General features: G+C 41.8%; 1 protein-coding gene across 4 annotated transcripts in view; it reads right to left on the bottom strand.

Moving 5' to 3' along the window:
- Positions 1-15,253, bottom strand: part of KIAA0586 (KIAA0586 ortholog) — an 83,789-nt gene that overhangs the window by 6,667 nt on the left and 61,869 nt on the right. For all 4 annotated transcript variants that reach the window (XM_075614790.1, XM_075614788.1, XM_075614789.1 and 1 more), the window contains one exon: positions 12,730-12,795. In XM_075614790.1, coding sequence (XP_075470905.1) covers positions 12,730-12,795 — 66 coding nt within the window. The remainder of the gene's footprint in view (positions 1-12,729; positions 12,796-15,253) is intronic.

Raw genomic sequence — 15,253 nt, 5'->3', positions numbered from 1 at the left:
AGTGGATAAAATTCAAAGGCCAGAGTGTAACATTGGTAGTGTAGGAACTTGCTGAAAGGGCCGGTTGGATGGCGGTGCCGTTGGTGCAGTCGCACCGAGCACTGCGCTTAGAGGCGGCGCGTTCTTCCCCACAACAGTTAAACTGATTGCCGGGGGTCTCTGTATGTGCCTCTTACCATCCGTCTGGGTTCTCCTCTCCGGCATCCCGTTGCCGTGACGTCGCTGACATGAGATGCCGGAGCAGATAAGAGCCCCGCACTCTCCCCCGGCACCGAGGCCCCTCCCCCCACCCCCTACATTTCAGGCGGGATCAGAGTCTGCCTTGATAGCAAATAATATATTGATTGATAGAAGAAAATATAGAACTTAACGAATTCATTTGCCATGTTCAGTGTACCAAGCTTCTTTGTTTACTATGATGTCTGTGAATCATTGAAACATTTAATAAAGGAAAACACATGCCACTGTCATTGGGTTAGTTTGGTCCTGAGAAGAACTGCTGCTCTATCAAACAAATATAAACTATAAGCACAAGGCAGGAACAAAGAAAAGAAAAGGATTTGTTTGAGCTCATTTTTGCTCCAGTAACGCAAAACGGTTACAATGAAAAAAAAAATGTAATGTCCCATTTCGGGGGCAATTACTAATGAAATCTGTGTCCATGCTCAGTTAGGCTAAGCACATGTAACTCGGGTTACAGATTCTGCTCTCTATAGCATTACTGATCAAGCAGCCATTTATTTTCCGAGGTGATAATGACACTGTGCAGGGTAGTAAGTCCTTACGTGTCTGGCTCCAATCACAGTTAGTGGCTCCATTGCTAGAAGTAGTCAGCTGGTTGGTCTTAACACAGTGTATTGTTAGCAGGAGAGAGACAGACGCCCCAGTGGGTTTCCCCTCATCTGCCCTGTCCATGTACGGATTCAACGGATCCTGCCAAGTAATAGGAGAGGTTTTACAACTGTAATGTATTTCCTGCATTGTGTTCACAATTACCGTTGGTGCACGCACTGCAGAGAGCCTAATGAAGAAATTAATGTTATGGTTCCTTTAAAGCTTGTTGGTTTTCACAGTGAAAGTGTTGAACTATAAATCTGCAGTGTATTGATTTCTCCTTGAAGCCTTGCATATATTTCCATAACCATAAATGGGAACGCCTAAGTATAACTGCAAAGGTCTTGTCCTAATCATGCCTTGCACAAGGCATTTCAACTATTATTCTTTTGTTTTTAAGAATGACATTCTTCTGGTACTGGTTATTCACAGGTTTAACCAGCAGTGCCATCTATGCTGCCAGTTAGAAAAGCATTCGCGTGGGCAACATTGACAAAAGGCTGCCAGGAACGAGATCCTCTGATCTCTGGTATGTGCTGATTGGTGTCACAGATTGATCCTTTATAAACCTCATCCAGCAGAATACACTGTCCAGATGACTCTTCTGGTAGACAGCTGTGAACAGAAGGAGACCTCTTAAGACTGCCTTTGCTGTGGTTAGGATGGCCTTCAATAGAGCTACCTTCTCAGCTCCTATTTAAGTATGAGCCCAGTAGGTGGCAAAGCTGCTGTGACTTCTCATACGAGCATCAAAAGAGTGTATATCACCTTGTTAGTAAAACAAACTCCTTTCAACCTTACAATCTAAAAAAGATAGTTAAGTAGCTAAACTATTTCGAATGAAAAACCAACAACAACACAGTAAACAGTGTTGCGGAGAAGAGATATACTCAAGGATGAAAACGACAACTATCCTATCTTATCAGTAATGGACAAGAAGTCTTGAAGGTTGAAAACCAGTATGAAATGTTGAGGAGTTCAATCAGTTGGTATTTGCCATTTCTTTTACGGATATCTTCTACTTTTGTTTTACAGAAAACAGAACCAAATACTGTATATTCATTATTCCTATTCACCCAAAAAGGAAACAGCCTTCACTTACTGGCACAAAAAAAGGGGATACACAAAAAGGCATGATAACCGTTTCCATCGCCATAAGTCTTCATACGTTTACTCTCATAACTGCCAAATAGGTCCGCTCCTCTAGCCACATGGGGTTAACAAGATTGGAGATCGGAAATCAAACAGCAAATAAATGTATGATTCTCAATTTCGGATGTATGTACTGATGCAGACAGACCGTTCATCAATGATTCTGTAGCATCTGCCCATGTATTATTACACCTGCAGACCTGCCGGAGACACAGTCATGTAATAACCTGCCTTTTATCTGGTAAACTTACTTAAAATAAATAAATAAATAATAATACACAAAGAACATGCGTTCAGGATTATATATATATAATATATATATATATATATATATATATATATATATATATATATAGAAAATATGCTGTGAAAACTATATATATATATATATTTTTTTTCACAGTATATTTTCTTTATTTCTTTTTTGCGAATGTGGTCTTTTCTTACCCCGTGGAGCGATTAAGACTAATTTACCTGGGATAGCCATATTGGCACAGAACACTTAAAATAACAATAGCTGTAATTTCTGTAATCTTTCTGTATATCATTTCTTACCTAAAAAGATTGGCTCACCATGACGGGAACAGTAACGGCAGCGGTATCATTTATCATCACCACACGTGATATTCACATTCAGCTGAACTACACCTTCTGGGGGCGCTCATTGGCTGTTTCAAAAAGTTCACACACTGGGTGAAGGTTTCAGTAGTGAGTTGCTTTAGAACAATACTAATGTTATCACTGAGGATGAAGATTGTGACAAATATTAGAATGAGCCAGAATATTGACCTGCTATTGTATTGTGTAAGACAAGAGGCCCCTTAGCATTATAATGACAGGATATATAGTACATTGATTTGCTGTTCTTTACTGAGGCAATTCTTCCTAGCACCAAATCAAACTAATTTCAGTGACATGCTTATGGAGTCTTATCTCGGTAACGGATACCTTTTTACTCCAGTCCAACACCTAGAAGTATTCTTTTTTATTGATGTTACACTTGTGAGGGGTATGATTTGCTCTGTAATGTGTTGTGTTAGGAGAGGTAGGATATGCCTGCAATGTGCTGTTAGGAGAGGTAGGATAGGCCTGTAATGTGTTGTGTTAGAAGAGGCACGTTAGGCCTGCAATGTGCTGTGTTAGTAGAGGTAGGACAGGCCTGCAATGTGCTGTGTTAGGAGAGGTAGGTTAGGCCTGCAAAGTGCTGTGTTAGAAGAGGTAGGTTAGGCCTGCAATGTGTTGTGTTAGGACTGGAGAGGTAGGGCAGGCCTGCAATGTGCTGTGTTAGGTGTAGGACAGGCCTGCAATGTGCTGTGTTAGGTGTAGGACAGGCCTGCAATGTACTGTGTTAGGAGAGGTAGGACAGGCCTGCAATGTGCTGTGTTTGGAGAGGCAGGTTAGGCCTGTAATGTGTTGTGTTAGAAGAGGTAGGTTAGGCCTGTAATGTGCTGTGTTAGAAGAGGTAGGTTAGGCCTGTAGTGGGTTGTGTTAGGAGAGGTAAAATAGGCCTGCAATGTGCTGTGTTAGAAGAGTTTACATGCCGGCTATATCACAAGCAAGAGCATACTGAAGTGAGTGAGCAGCAACATGAATACATTCCAGTCTTCTAAACTCCTTTTGCCATAAATCACTTTTTTTCCCCTGTGCCCACCACTCTGTTTTGCCCATAACCCTCTCCATACTGCCCTGCCTGGTTCCTTTATCCCAATACTACAAGAGTCCTTCCAAACCATTAACCCCGCCAACACATCAGGATAGGAGTCAGTGAGGGGGTTCTTCTGTCTTACTATTAGTTCAGACTACTTTCTGAAGGACTTAAGTAAATGATCTAGTCCTGTTGTTTTAAACAAAGTGAAATGTAGATCACACATAAGCCCTTCCTGCTGGAGTCTCCACTTTGATTTAATTAAGTTCACAAACAGTCAGAGATCCTGCCTTCTTAAGTGAACCTCACCCTTTCTGGGGTCTGTGTAAACATTAGCATGACACTTTATAATTAACCAGCACAAAGCATCAACAAGCACAGAGCTATAAATGCTAGTGCAAGCAGGACATGTAAAGAAGGGAGGTCTGACACCCCCATCCGAAATTAGGGCACTATATTTCAAGATAAAAGGAGGATGTGCATCAAACTCTGGAAATGTATGCCGTACATTGTCAAAGATTGCCTAATATGCCCGCTATAGTCTAGAAAGATTTGTTTACCTTTGATGCAAAGCAATAGGTAGAAAATGTCAGCAAGCGACACTGAACTTGATAGATCCCATTATAATAATTCCCATTATAATAACGTTTGTCAAATGATTCCCCCAATTACTATATTATCACTACCCAAATTGCATGGTGATCCTGCCAAGGGCCAAATAAGTACAAAGAGCCTTGACACATTGATGCGAAGAGACGTGTTAATAATTACTCTCTTACCATCAATGTAATGGCAAGCAGCGTTTTGGAGTTGAAAACAAAAGCTTGTGGTCATTTGCATTAAAAGAGCTTATTTTGCAGTAATAAGATCTTCAGCATTAGTTTTACCAAGAAATGTCACCACTGCGGAAGTCCCCCCAGGAAAATGCAGCCACCGAGGTATAATTACATGATTGTAAGCCAACTCTACTGTTATAGTGAGGCTGCACGCTTCAAGACACGGACAATTAGAAAGTCACTGTAATTATGTGTGTAGTTTGGGGTGGATTCGCTTACATTTACAACTGAGGGAGAGAGAAACAGAGGACTTTGTAATAATAATAATAATTAAAAAAAACAACTTGAGCTGTTAGCATGTTCTACGCTTGGACTTTCATATCTGATTAAATTATTGGTTAAATAATAATGTTTTCATGCTGTTTGCTTACTGTACAGTGAAAAAGGAAAATATGGAAACTGACAAAATTCACAATCGGGACCATCGTTAAATAAGCCCTGAACTAGTTATTTCACATCAATTATAATTATTTTTTTGAAAATAAAAGGCAACACGTTTTTGTTTAAAAAAAAAGGTCAGTGGGATCAGAGCTTTAAAGTTGGTTAAACGTTACACCTCTTGTGCCATATGCTTTCACCAAGTAGCTGCACCAAGTCTCTGGAAGAAAGGGGGCACTATCCGGTTTGTAAAGGAATAGAAATGCTGAGTCTATGCAGAAGGAAGACCAAGAATACATTTAGTTACAAGCATTATAATACTTTTAGTAGCAGTGGGGAGGTGATCTCCACACAAAAAAAGATTGTATTGTATGTCTTTATTTATGTAGCGCCATTAATGTACATAGCGTAAAAGATGTTAAAAACTGCTCATGGTGAATATGACAGACATTAACTTCACATAGACATGTATTAGGCTACATTATTTTTCCTCAAGGGACTGGTGATTTAAAAATACATATTTTAGTATCGTTTCTTTGTGCATATCATTTTCACAAAGCGTTTCATTCTGGTAACAGAAGTGAAAAAGTATTAAAGGCGCAATTAATGCGCTTTTTACATTTATTATTATTTTTAACATAGGATTGAAGCAGGGGGTCTCCGGAGACCCCATTCATTTCAGCTCTGGGGGCTCCCTGCTTCCAGAAGGGGGTGCTGGTATATTGGCAAAGTTTAAAGCCCCATGGCACGTGGGCCAATAGGAAGCCGCACTTGATGACATCACTGCTTCCTATTGGCCCGCAGGGCGCGGGAGCTTTGAAAAGCGGCCATAGCATTATCCCTGCTAGCCGAGCCAAAGCAGCTACCGGCGCCCCCCACGGAGGTATCTCCGGAAGCAAGGGGTCTCCAGAGCTGAAATTAATGGGGTTCAACTTCGGAACCCCCCTCCTGCTGCAATCCTATGTAAAAAATATAATAACAACAAATATATATATATATATTATTTTTTAATGTGCATGGATTGCCGCTTAAACGGTGTCTTGCCAGGTGAAGATTAGAGGAAGGTGTGGACTCTGCACAACAACAACTTTGCAACTGTGAGAACGTGACTTGCTAAATGCTGTGATTCTTTGTACTCTTCCTAGCCTCCAATACCTGGGCAGTCTCTCCTCCTGCATCTTACAATGCCCTCCCTATTGCTTTTTCTGTTTACTGTTTCCTCACTCCTTTGTGAACGTCTCTGTCCTCTCCAAATTCCCCACTACCCACTGCAGCATTATTTATACACCTCTCTCCCAACAACTTCTTCACCCCTCAATAAAAGACACCCACACAAATCCTCTAGTCACACCCTCTATCTACCCTTCCCACTGCTGGGGATCTCCCCTAAGCCTGAACCCAGACATACACACCTGATCTCACCCATGCCTTCCTGCCATCTCTTCACCTGTAAATGATGTTAACTTCTGATTTTATACTGACTAACCTTAAAACTCGCCCCACAAATCAAGCATCCCAATAGACTGCACTCATGGCTATTGTCCCACAGTCACTCCTACCACCCATTGTGACCAAGCACTGCGATCTACAGCACTTATTCCCTCATCTGCTGTCTCTAAGTCTCCCATCATACCACTTAGATTGTAAGCTCTTCGGGGCAGGGATTCCCTTTCCTATTGCCTGATTTTGCTGTGCTTATTGTATTATAATTCCCCGTACTGTGTTTTGTGAAGCGCTGAGTATACTTTTGGCGCTATATAAATAAAGACATACAATACAATGGCTTTTGGCGAGTTCTTGCACATAAAAGTCAAACAAAACCAGAGCCTTCGCTTCTTATCAGAAAGCAGTCGGGGTCCTTCAGGAACTATTAAATGTAAAGAGCCATTCCACGGATAACGCTTTGTTGACCATGTGTAATAGGCCTGCTGTTAAAAGCTGAAGACTGTATTAAGAACATTTTGTAAACCAACACTTGAACACTACAGTAAAGCGTTATGTTCTACTTCTATAAAATACAATTTGAGGCTTTCAGGATTTCATTTGCTAATAACCCACACAGGCATGCCACTAACCTATGATGTCATTGTTTCAACAGCTGTTTCTAGGTTTGTTGAATACGAAAATCCTCTTGTCCCTTGGGTTTGCAGTAACTTTACCTTCTTTGCCAAGTGTTTGAAGCTGGGGTGCTGAAAGCCTATTCAGTCTACATTCTTCCAAACATGAGAGCTAATATGTTTTGCAGACTATAGTATCTTGTATGTTCCAAGGGGGTATGTGGGAAATGTTGGGGTAATTCAATAGGTCTTGTCAACAGCAATATTCTTGGGCTCGAAACTAAATTAACATTTTCAGCACAAAGTATTTTTTTTCCCCCGTACTGCCAAATATAAATGTAATTTACATACATATACAATAACTCTGTAGCATTGTGCCGTCTGTATAGTCTCAATCTGTTGGAAAAAATCTTTTACTGGAGGTCCAATTCTTAGAAGATGGACAGCAAATAAAAATACCACTTATGAACACATTCATGTCTCAGACAGGTCAACAAACTTGTCTGAGACATGCGAATGTGCTCTAAGTGGTATTTTTATTTGCGATACACGACGGTGGAGATTTTTTGGCACTTTCTTACTCAGCAAAACTTACTTTGTGTCTGGTTAGAAGATGGAAGGAAAAACCTAGTTATAATGGCACTCTTTCCACTGCCAATTTGTGACACTGGCTCCCAATGCATCATACTTGTGTCCTACACACCTCACATCAGATTGTAAGCTCTGAAGTCAGTAATTTATTGGACTTGTAAACTGTAGTATGAAAAGAGCTGCATAAAACTTTAAAGTAGATCAAGAATTATTATGAATTTAGCAACTTCAGTGGCATAATTTTTTTTTTTTTTTTGAAGAAGAAGATCAACTCTCCCTCTTCCGGGGGTGTTTTTCAACCAGGGTTCCTAGGAACCTTAGGGTTCCCCAGGCATCCCTTATGGGTTCACTGCAATTTCAGGTGATTTTAAAATTGTACCAAATACAGAAGAATTTACAATGCATCTGATCTCAGACACACTATAAGAGAGGGTTGGGGTTGATCTCAGATGCGCCATTAGGGAAGGTGGGGGTTCCTCAGAATTTCACACAGGGTTCCTTAACCAAAAAAGGTTGGAAACCACTGGGTTAGGCAATAACAAAACATTTCCCGCATTAAAGATATAAAAAAAAAAGAATCATGATTATATTTATCGTGATAAATATCTGTCAGATGAGGAGCATAGAAAAGAACACCGAACACACAAAAACAGAAGACATCAATAACTATTAAGTTGAAAGCCTTGTTCAAAATAAATGAATAATGGGGAAGGTATTTAGTCTTAACATTTATTACAAATATAAAAGTGTTCTTACATATACTACATTTTAAAATAAATAAAAATACCACTGCCTCCCTCTATGTCTGGACATCAGATAAAAGGGTAAAGAAGGGAGTTATGGGAATGGGGTACAACACAGGACAAGGTGATTGTAACAGGGGACTTATCCCTGTTCACAAAGGTGCCTCTAATCCAGCAGTGTGGTGGTTAACTGCTGGTAGCAAATTAACTAGCACCCCCTGACTGAGTACAGGTAGTAGAAAAAGCCTGCCTTTGAGACAGGAAGTCACTCCTCCTTTGCTCACGTGTGAGCTGACCTGTGGAGACAGAGCAGAGGTTCTTGAGTCACAGGAGAGACTGACCAAAAGAAACCCAGATCTCTGGAGCTGACCGGTCTTAAGCTCTGCACCGCAGAGCTGATTTTCAAGACACAGGGAAAACTTCTAAACCTGTATGCTGACCAACCCTGGAGACAAGGGAGCTGAAGCAGGGACAGTGAAGATTTTCCCTCCAAGAAACAGATAAGACTTTCAGTATTAAGAGGCTGCTTATATCTGCTTATTTTCATGTTATGTGTTTGGGCTGGGAGAAGCTTAACTAATGGAGATGTGAACTGATTGCAAGGATTTCACTAGAAATACTCCCAAGTGATTAGAAGCTTTGTTCCCCCCCCCTATTTTTGGATGAATTTCCTGATGAAAAGGAAAAGGCACAATAAAGCCTTATTATAATTTCACATTATAAACGACTCCAAGTGTGTACCTCTGTAAACGTCCATCCACAGTGATCCTGCAGGAAAGGGAGGAGTGCTGCAGGTATCAGCAAAGGAGGCGAGGACGGGTGCCTGCAGTACTGTACAACTGGCAGCTCTGGCTTCTCTAAAGCTACATCACAAACTACAAGTCATTAGCTGTCTGTAAAACAATGACTCATGGCTGACAGCAATACCGCATTAAAGCAGCAGAACATACTGCAATGCGTTTAATTATGTAATTTTTAATTGATTGATAGAACCGTGTTAATTTCAGCTCCGGGGACCCCCCACTTCCAGAGATACTTACCTCCGTACGGGTGCTGGTGTCCCTGCAGCCAAGGAACTGTGTGCCTAACAGAATGGCGGCTTTAAATGTCCCATATCATGCGGGCCAACAGGAAGCTGTGATGCCATCCATCGCGGCTTCCTATTGGCCCGTGTTACCGAGATACCGGAACCCTCTACGGAGGTATCGCAATACAGCATGTTCTGCTGCTTTAAGAGATGTTTCAAATATATACGTATTGCCATTTTTTATTATTACCGCGGTATTACCATCACACAGGTAGATCGCCCAACTCTATTGAGCTACCCTTTTCCCCGATGACTGCCACCAGAGTTTTGGGACCCAGAGATCACATGGCGTAGACTGCCAACCAATGTCGGAAACGGAAGTGGGAAGAGGGGGGGGGAGAAAGAGGAAGAACGGGACACTCCACTTTCATTTTCGATTGGGCCGACCCCCTCGGCACGGTCGGCCTGATCATGCCCTAGAAAGGGAGCATTTTTAGCATGACATACCATGTACATCATTACGGCATTGCACAGGTTAAAATAATAAAACATTTTATGTAGCATGTCACAATTGCCCAAGATTTTAATCTTTCAGCTTTTTTACGACTGTAGATATATTCAGGGTCAGGCAGAGGTGGAACTCGTTTGTTTTGGGGAAGAACTAAACATGGTGATCTTAGAGGAGCTATTTGTCACTGATATAAAATGTTCAACCTTTGTCAGAGCCATGTGGGACAGAACAGAAATCAGATACAGAGGAGGCGAAGCACCGGATACACTGACCTTGCATTACATATATTATTTAGACTATAGGGTTATAGGTGTGCCAGGCCTTTTCTTTACTTTGTTATGGGCTTAGAATGGGCCAACAAAGATTGACATCCAGTTCACGTTACCACTTTATTTCTACGTGTTCTTAGGTAACACCCAAGAGATAACTCGTACTCTTGTCATAACATGTTAATATGTATAGGGAGAAGAACTCGGAAATGTTTGAGACCAGAACCTCCTATTTTATAACACACATTTTGGCCCCCGCAATGCTGTAATGTAATAAGGCCATCAGTAGGCACCCTCTTATAGGGTAATGGCACCATATCATAAACCCAAAAGCAAAACAAGTGCAAATTGTTTTGAGTATATTACAGTCTAGACAAGAGGTGCGCAAACTGGGGAGCGCAAAATGTTCTTGGGGGTGGGGCGGCGGGCTTACAGAGGCCCTGTGCTCTTGCCCAATGCATTTAAATTAAATGTTGGGGGGAGCGCACTAGGCCTCTGCAAGTTCCCTTACCTCGTCTCCGCCGGCTTCTGGCAACGTGGCGTCAAATGATGCTGCAGGTCACATGACGTCAGAAAGCCGCAGACAATGCACATACATTAGTACTACACCTCTTGTGGTAATTACGGTACACAAGGATAGATGGACAGAAAGGTGAGACACATTTATTTTAGGGACTCCGTTTGATTTTTGGCCATGAGTAGCTGAACACCAAGCTACACTTAAACCCAGCACATCTCCCAGCTGGAAGTCTCCCCTGTGCATTCCACAGAGCACCTGCAGGAGGGGGGGGGGGGGGAGAGGTCTTGAGGGCTGGAGTTGAGAAACTCTGCCCTAAGGTTATAGATTACAAAAATGTCATTTGATTCAAAGTCAAATACAAACAATGATATACACCCTTAAATGCACATGCTAATAGCTGATTAGAAACACTTGCAGGCAGCAGACTGGGCCATATTGGCCCATCTATTATACCCATTTTCCCAAATTGCTGTAAAACCTTAGATGCCATTTGTGCCCAAATGTACCAAGCAGTGCTAAACCGCAAGATACTTTATGGCCCATTGCAACAAATGGTCCTTATGGGGCCTTACAATTTAGCACCACTTTGTAGAAATAATCCTTGATCTCTTGCTTCCCCACCCCCCCCCCCATATTTAGATACCCATGTGTGTATTTAAAAGTTCAAACAACTCTCTCTTATTTTTTTATATAGTCACCCCGATACCGTGTACATTTCTCTATATTATAACCAACAGGATTAGTCTGACCACTTTGCTGCCAGTGGGGCATGGAACGTGCTGCTGGTACCTCCAGCTGTAATGGGGTTACGTCTATAGAGTATGCATGTGAACAAACATGTTAGTGCTCAATCGTTCCTATCGTACATGGAACAGGATATTCAGCATTAATAATAATAATAATAATTGTATTATATATAGCGCTTTCCTCACAATGGGACTCAAAGCGCTTCCCCATTACAGTATAGCGTGCGATACAGAGCACATAGGATTGTTACAGACGCAGTCCTTGCCCAGAAGCTTACACTCTAGGTTTGTGGTGCCTGAGGCACAGGGAGATAAAGTGACTTGCCCAAGGTCACAAGGAGTCGACACCAGGATTTGAACCAAGCTCCCCTGATTCACACTCTGTCATTGTTTTGCGTCAGCATCTTCACTCACCGAGCCGATCCATCTCCCAATACAGTGCGCCTTTACAGGGGACTCGAGATTGCTGTATTTGAGATGTTATATGTGGGCATAACAGCAATATGTGACTGCAGTATTTGGTTTATGTCAGACATACCCAAGCTACAGCACTGCACTACAATCACAATCCCTTCCAAGAGTAACACGCCCCCAAATTGTTGCAGTGCAGCTCTTGTAGCCATATTCAGAATGAAACATGCACTTTTGTGTTACCTTCCATAAGATCTTTAATATGTGGCATTGATGTGACATGGTTTTGTCTTTAATAGAGGAAGCCGTAGCTTACCTTTAAGGCAACATAATGATCTAAGCTACAGATCGATTGGCGAAGATCCTGCTTCCCAGGGCACTCAATCTGGCCTCCTATTTCAAGAGAGGAGGTGCTGTGGCTTCCTAAATAGTTGCTATAGCAACCCAAGAAAGCTCATTAAAAAAAGGCATGAAGTGTGGGTGGAATTAACAAAAAAATGCAAGAAGTATTTATTTCTACACAACCGATTTATTTAAAAAAACACCCCCACAGGATGTTGACGGTAATGCTGCTTTAAGACTAAAAACCTTCCTACTTTGTGATAATCCGACACCCCCTGAAGACTCCTAACATGCTAATCTACACTCTGCCGCACCTTATATTGGGTATATTATGCTTTTTTTTCTGAGAACACAGTAAGAATGCCTCAAAAAGGGGCTCATGTAGACATCATGGCGCAATGTCTTGTATATAATGTATATGTAGCTATGCATTTGTAACCATGTATTATTTGTCATCTTAACTCTGTGCCCAGGACATACTTGAAAACGAGAGGTAACTCAATGTATTACTTCCTGGTAAAACATTTTATAAATAAATAATATATTACATCATCAATGTACAAATGTCCCGTTGGTTACATGAAGATACTGCAACCTGCACAGATAATGTGAAATGTTGATACGTTATAGGTGCGACGGATGGCGAGACAGTGGCTGGAATTCTTACCTGAGATCATAGAACGGAGATACACGTTGGGCTCAACTCGTGTACGATCCAAGTCCCCCCAAGGGCCTAAAATTAGAACGAAGATGTTAAAGCACCAATGCTTTGGGGGGACAAAAAAGAAGTTTCCTCGCCAGGTAAAAAGCAGGGGGGGGGGTCTCCGGAGCTGAACAGTGTTCATTCCAGGTCCGGAGACCCCCTGCTTCCCGAGATACTTGCATGTAAAAGGGATCTCTTCTGTTTAAATACCCGTGTCATGCAAGGGATGATGTCTCGGCTTCCTATAGGCCCGCGGGACCTTTAAACCACCACATTCTGTGCCCAGCCGGAGCTGCTGCCGGCAGCCCCTTCAGGAAGATGTATCTCGGAAAGCAGGGGGTTGCCCGAGCCAAAATCAATGCGGTTCAGCTCCAGAGACCCCCTGCTTCCAACATAGTAAAAAAAATAAAATCAACAAAAACAAGAGGTAATGATTCTTTAAGAGTTAAATTCACACTGTATATCATATATGTTTTATGCGTACTGCTCTCTAACTCGGAGCGGTTCACTGCAATACTGGAATCTATGCTCAGCGAGTAATAATCTGTGGCAGGGGTTCTCAACTCCAGTCCTCAAGACCCCCCAACAGGTCAGGTTTTCAGGATATCCCAGCTTCAACACAGGTGGCTCAATCAGTGGCTCAGTCGAAAATTGAGCCTCTGATTGAGCCACCTGTGCTGAAGCATGGACTGATTGCATCACCTGTGCTTAAGCAGGGATATCCTGAAAACCTGACCAGTTTGGGGGGGGGGGTGAGAAATGGAGTTGAGAACCCCATCTCTATGTAACACATGCACTGTGATATTTGTGTTTGAGCTGTACAAAATTAGTGTTTCATTTGAATTAAGAAATCTAGAAATATATTCTGAATTAAAATAACAGGTTTGTTCTGCAAACAAAGAGCCCCCCTCACACTGCTCCCTCCAGGGATATAAAAATGGCCACCAAATCGCACAGGAAGCCACAACGTCATTGGTTACGGCTTTCCATTGGATGGCCATTAAAATACACTAGGAAAACCCCAGTATTTACACAGGCGCGTAGCTCAGAAGTCGGGGAGTTTCCAAAGGTAAATAGCGTGACTGAGCTTCGGAGTGCCTGTTGGTTCCAAAAATATTATCTTTTGATTTTAGGCGGGACTCCAGCTTTAAGTTATCATATGCTAAAACAGGGACGTTTATCCCAGCGTAATCATGGACTGAAGGCAGTACAGGCAGACTCAGACATGTTTAATAGGCAGCTGCAATGTGAGAGATAAGATGCTGCCAACATCTTCTCCCCTAGCATCACTCTGAAAAGATCTGGCAAAATACCATGATACGAGAAAATGACTGGCAGAGGAATCTTCTCCGCAGTGGGACAGATCTGACAGGCTGGGGCTCAATTAGGGATGGGCCTGTCATTGCTGAATTTATCTTGTTTATGACAGAAAGTGACAGCAGCAAAGATTAACACTTCATCCAAAAAGCCACGGCCCTCAAACTCCTCAGTACGTACAGGAAAAAGTGGCTTCTTCCCAGCCTTGTGCTAATCCAGCCAAAGAAAAGCCATTCTATTTGTATCTCACTATGTCAGAACTTGTGTGTGTTTATATTATTGTAACTAGGACTTTTTCAGCTGGGGTCCCGGTACGTGCCGGAGCAAACACGGGCGATAGTTACGCTAATGAGACCCCTTCAACGTGTCTCTGAAATGAGCTCACTTTGGTCCTAGGAGGGATCGCCTCTTTAAAGGACTTCAGGATCATTATACAAAGTTCATTTGTGGTGGTACCAATGGGATTAAAACATTCTTCTTAACATATGTTCTGAAAATAATTTGAAATCAGCAAAAACCCAAAAGAACTCCAATGTTAATATCTACATGAATGTCTAATGTTGTTGAGAATCAGAAAACACACAAAGGTTGTCACACTGCAATATGTGCATGTGTATTTATTCCCAGATAGTGAATAGAAAAGGAAGAGAAAGAATAGGTTAGTGAGGCCGCCGTGTTATAATTACAGATCAGACAGTGTTGCATTGCCGATTGATTAATGAGCTATATAGTAGCCTTTTCTGCTGAGCAAATATTGAAGCATGCCATTTTAAACCATCCACAAAATAACTGTATTAAAAACCAAAATCACAAATAAATATAGCAACTGTGGAAAATAGAAACAGGGAAAAAACATTTCTCAGCCCTATATTCTGACTCCATCATCTCTGCTCTCTACCACCTTCCACTGCACAATCTACCAGGTATGTATGTATGTATGTAATTGATATAGCTCCAACTGTGTACTCAGCGCTTTACAAATACAGTACAGGGGATTATAATACAATAAGCGCAGCAAAGTCAGACAATAGGAAAGGAAATCCCTGCCCCGGAGAGCTTACAATCTAAGTGATAACTGTACCTTCATACCTGTGAAAGCCCACTGGGTTACACATTGTGCCAGATGGGTTTCAACTCCCACATTTTAAAATGCATAAAAACAGAGCAAGTA

This window comes from Ascaphus truei, chromosome 9, assembly GCF_040206685.1.
Source record: "Ascaphus truei isolate aAscTru1 chromosome 9, aAscTru1.hap1, whole genome shotgun sequence".
In the NCBI taxonomy this organism is placed as follows: Eukaryota; Metazoa; Chordata; class Amphibia; order Anura; family Ascaphidae; genus Ascaphus; species Ascaphus truei.
The sequence above is the reverse complement of the archived record's forward strand: the minus strand, read 5'-3'. Positions and strand labels throughout refer to the sequence as shown.